At 40.2% G+C, this 4604-nt stretch overlaps 1 protein-coding gene across 1 annotated transcript in view; it reads left to right on the forward strand.

The window, feature by feature from the left end:
- Window positions 1–2544, forward strand: part of LOC112076368 (B-cell receptor CD22-like) — a 10929-nt gene extending 8385 nt beyond the window's left edge. Inside the window, exon 7 of the mRNA XM_070441286.1 lies at window positions 2489–2544. Coding sequence (XP_070297387.1) covers window positions 2489–2544 — 56 coding nt within the window. The remainder of the gene's footprint in view (window positions 1–2488) is intronic.
- Window positions 2545–4604: the final 2060 nt, after the last annotated feature.

The raw sequence follows: 4604 nt of genomic DNA on the forward strand, positions 1-4604 counted from the left end.
CCCCGCTCCCTCGGCCTGAGCTGTTTTTGATTTGAATAGCATTTGAATATAGGGCCTGTTCCAGGCAGACTATATTGCAGTCGACTGCCAGATCTCACAATGCCTGGATTGGTGTTTGTGTTTAAGATGTTAGTTAACCCTGGATTCCCGACTGCGCAATCGATGATGTGGCACACAACCATTGGTTGCTGCGCACAGCTTGACTGCAATGTAGTCAGCCTGGCACGCCCTCAGTGTCCATGGGGTGTTCTAACATCCACACTAGACCACCTTAACTGACACAAGTAGTGTGCTGCTGTGGATATTGGAACGAGGCCCATATCTTCATTTCAGTGAATTTATACTGTACATGTACAGTCAGTGGACTAATACATTTATGTTATGTGGACTAATTCAATTCAAGTTGACTAAAGTGACAATATGAGGAGCACAGAATGATTGATTGAGAGCATCAATGTAAAATGACAATCTGTCTGTATCCTCTCAGCATGTGGGGGAGCTGAGTGTACAAATGACTTACTGTTTTATTATGTCAATCAGTTGTATTAATTAATAATAAAATACAGTTGTATCAAATCAGATGTAGTGTCATTATTCAGACAGGCTATGTATACTGGTGTTATAAACAAATACAGTTTTAACAACATGTTTGGGGAATGAACACCACCCCCACCAGAACTAGTGTTTCTCAAACCTCTCAGGAGGGACCCATCTATCCACTCTCCATATTGTAGCCACCAATGAAGAAATAAAAGTAGTTTATGACATATAAGACAGACATTTCTTGTAAAGACCCTCTCTCTCCTCATGAAGATGTTCACACCTTTCTTAAAGCCCTTCACCGACATGCTGGTTGCCAGGAAGAGGCATCATGAAGACAGGAAGCCAGCTCTGGCAGCACCTTTCAGCCTCTCAGTACATCTAGTTGCTGTCAACCACAGAACTCACACCCTTCTGTTTCATTCTCTTCTTGGACAGTAAGCTCACCTCCCCTCTCTCTCTTCACACTGTAAGTATGCTTGATGATGTCTATCTTTTCATTATTATTTGTTTCTAGTCATAAAACTTCTGCCTGGAATGACAATTCAAACCTCTGTCTGACATGACAATTCAAACCTCTGTCTGGCATGACAATTCAAACCTCTGTCTGGCATGACAATTCGAACTTCTGTCTGGCATGACAATCCAAACCTCTGTCTGGCATGACAATTCAAACTTCTGCCAGGCATGACAATTCAAACTTTTTAAACTTTGCCTGGATGAAATTCAAAATCTGTTTGGATGACCATTTAAGGCCTTCTGTCGGGTATGACAATTCAAACTTTGCTGGGATGACAATTCAAACTTCTGCAAGCTGACAATTCAACCTCTGTCTGGCATGCAATTCAATGTTACAGGATGACAATTTAAGCTTCCTGCCAGGTGAAATTAAATTTCTGCCTGGCATGACAATTCAACTCTGTCTGGATGACAATTCACACTCTGCTGGCATGACAAAGTTAAAATTCTGCTGGCATGACATTCAACTTTGGTCTGGCATGACAATTCAAATTTCTGCTGGATGAATTCAAACTTTGTCTGGCATGAAAATTAAATTTGCTGGATGCAATTCAAACTTCTGCAGGCATGAAATTTAAGTTCTGCAGGCATGACATTTCCAACTTCTGCCTGCATGAAATTCAAACCTCTGTCTGGCATGAATTTAAGCCCTCTGTCGTGGCATGACATTCAAACTTCTGCTGGCATGACAATTTTCAACTTCTGCTGGCATGACAATTCAAACTCTGACTGGGTCATGAAATCAAACTTCTGCCTGGCTGCATTAAGATTTCTGCCGCTGGCATGAAATTAAATTTCTGTCTGGTGAGACAATTCAATATTTGCTGGCTGACAATTCAAATTCTTGTCTTGGCATGACAATTCAATTTCTGGCCTGGCATGACAATTCAAACTTCTGTTGGCATGACAATTAAAACTTCTGTCTGGCATGACATCAAAACTTTGCAGGCATGACATTCAAACTCTGCAGGCATGAATTAAACCCTTGTTGGCATGAAATTAAAATTTTGTTGGGCATGAAATGTTTTTATATTGTGTTTTGTTTGTCTGTTTAGCCTAGAATAATACTGTTAGACTACTATTAGTGTGTTTGTCTGTTAGCTAGACATACATAGTGACACTACATAGAGTTTGTTTGTCTGTTAACCTAGAATATATGTAAGACTACACGTTTGTGGGTCTGTAGCTAGCATACATAATGTAGACCTACATTACAGAATTAGAGTGTGATGAATTTGTTTTGATGTGAATTCTTTGTGAGATATTGGAATGGTGTTTAATGTATCTTGGGTTATATTTTAAATCTATTTCTTAAGGCAGAAAATGCCTGACTTTCTGGTGACGCAATGACAGCGATCTTGAGGGCTGTCTCATTTTAAAGTAGTTAATTCTCCTCATAATTTAATGTGTTCAATGACGTGGTTTCCAGTATACGACTTTACCGTGCTTTTTGAGGCTCTGAAAAATTTGATGGTTGGGGTTTAGACTTGAACTGGCCTAAAGTAAGTGTGAATAGTAGGAGAAAGAGTGATTGAGGTGGATGCTTCCTAAGAGCTCTAGGAGTAGTATTAACATGAGACCAGTGACGTGGTTGTGTTTTAGGGTAGTATTTACATGAGACAAGTGATGGTGGGTTGTGTTTAGGAGTTAGTATTAAATGAAAGACACGTGATGGTGGGTTGTGTTTAGGAGTAGTATTAATGAGAACAGTGATGGTGGGTTGTGTTTAGGAGTAGTATTAAACATGAGCACAGTTGATGGGTGGGTTGTGTTTAGGAGTAGTATTAACATGAGACAACGTGGGGTGGTGGTTGTGTTTTTAGGAGTAGTATTATGAGACAACAGTGATGGTGGGTTTTGTGTTTAGGAGTAGTATTGAAACTGAGACCAGTGATGATGGGTTGTGTTTAGGAGTAGTATTAACATGAGAACACAGTGATGGTTAGGTTGGTGTTTAGGAGTATGTATTAACATGAGAAGGTGATGTGGGTTTGTGTTGTTAGGAGTAAGTATTGACATGAGACACAGTGATGGTGGGTTGTGTTTAGGAGTAGTTTAACTGAGACACAATGATTGGTGGGTTGTGTTTAGGAGTAGTTTGCATTAGACAAGTGTGGTGGGGTGTTGTGTTTAGGAGTAGTTATAACCATGAGACAACAGTGGATGGTTGGGTTGTGGTTTAGGAGTAGTATTAACATGAGCACAAGTGATGGTGGGTTGGTGTTGGATAGTATTTGAATGAGACACAGTGATGGTGGGGTTGTGTTTAGGGTAGTAATTAACATGAGACACCAGTTGGATGGTGGGTTGTTGTTTAGGAGTAGTATTGACATGAGACACCCAGTGATTGGTCGGGTTGTGTTTAGGAGTAGTATCATGAGACACAGTGATGGTGGGTTTGTGTTTAGGAGTAGTATTAAGACATGAGAAAGTGGATGGTGGGTTGTGGTTTGTGTTAGATGCACACATGCTGGTCAATATCTGTTTGCTTTCTGTTGTCTCTTAAGCAGGCTCCTGAATCATATCAGAATCTATATATGCACATTAGACATACCACAATATGGTTATTTGTCGCTCAGTTGCGTAGAGATGGCACAAGTAATTAGACACAGTGGAAACATTAGACTATACGAATTTGTCTTGTAGATCAGTTGGTAGATGAATGGCAACTGGCAGTGTTTGGGTTTGGTTTTCCCCCGGGACACATAGGTGTAAAATATATGCACAAAGACTGTGGATTTCTTTTGATAACTAACTGGCATTATTTATGGACGAGACTACATGACAAGACGGTCAGTTACGCAGCTATGGTGATGTTCAATATGCTTTTCTGATCAGCCTCACCAGTATGTAACAGAGGCCGGTGGTATACAGGAAGGACGGGCTCATTATATGGCTTGGAATGAGGCGAAATCATTATTTTTATTCCTATTATTCCAATAAATGAGGACTCATCTGAGGACTGGGAGGTGCAGTTATGTTGGAGAATGCAGTAGGAGGCTTAGTCTAGAAACTGGCGTATTGTTGAGAATGCCAGTAGGAGATTAGTCTAGGAAACTGCAGTAATGTTGAAGATGTAAGTTAGGAGATTCTAGTCTAGAACACTGCAGTAATGTTGAGATGCCAGTAGGGAGAGCTCTAGTTAGAACACTGCAGTATGTTGAGATAGTAGGCGGAGCTTAGTCTAGAACATGAGTAATGTTTGAGATGCCAGTAGGGAGAACTCTAGTCTAGAAACTGCAGGTATGTTTGAGATGCCCAGTAGGTGGAGCTTTAGTCTAGACACTGCAACGCTTATAGCCTTTGGATGCGATGAAGAGGAGTGATGGTTAGGGTTCAGATTTTAATTATTTAAAATATGGGCCCACTCCTTAGAATAATAAGAAATGGCAACCTTTTTGACTCTGTTAATGGCATGTCAAGTTTAAATCTGACTAGTGCCCTACTTTTTAATTTTCAACCAAGTAATACTCACTTCAAATAAATCAAAACCCGTTATTAGTCAATGCGCCGAATACAAAGGTGTAGTAGACCTTACAGTGGAA

Source organism: Salvelinus sp. IW2-2015, unplaced genomic scaffold, assembly GCF_002910315.2.
Source record: "Salvelinus sp. IW2-2015 unplaced genomic scaffold, ASM291031v2 Un_scaffold3708, whole genome shotgun sequence".
Taxonomy (NCBI): Eukaryota; Metazoa; Chordata; class Actinopteri; order Salmoniformes; family Salmonidae; genus Salvelinus; species Salvelinus sp. IW2-2015.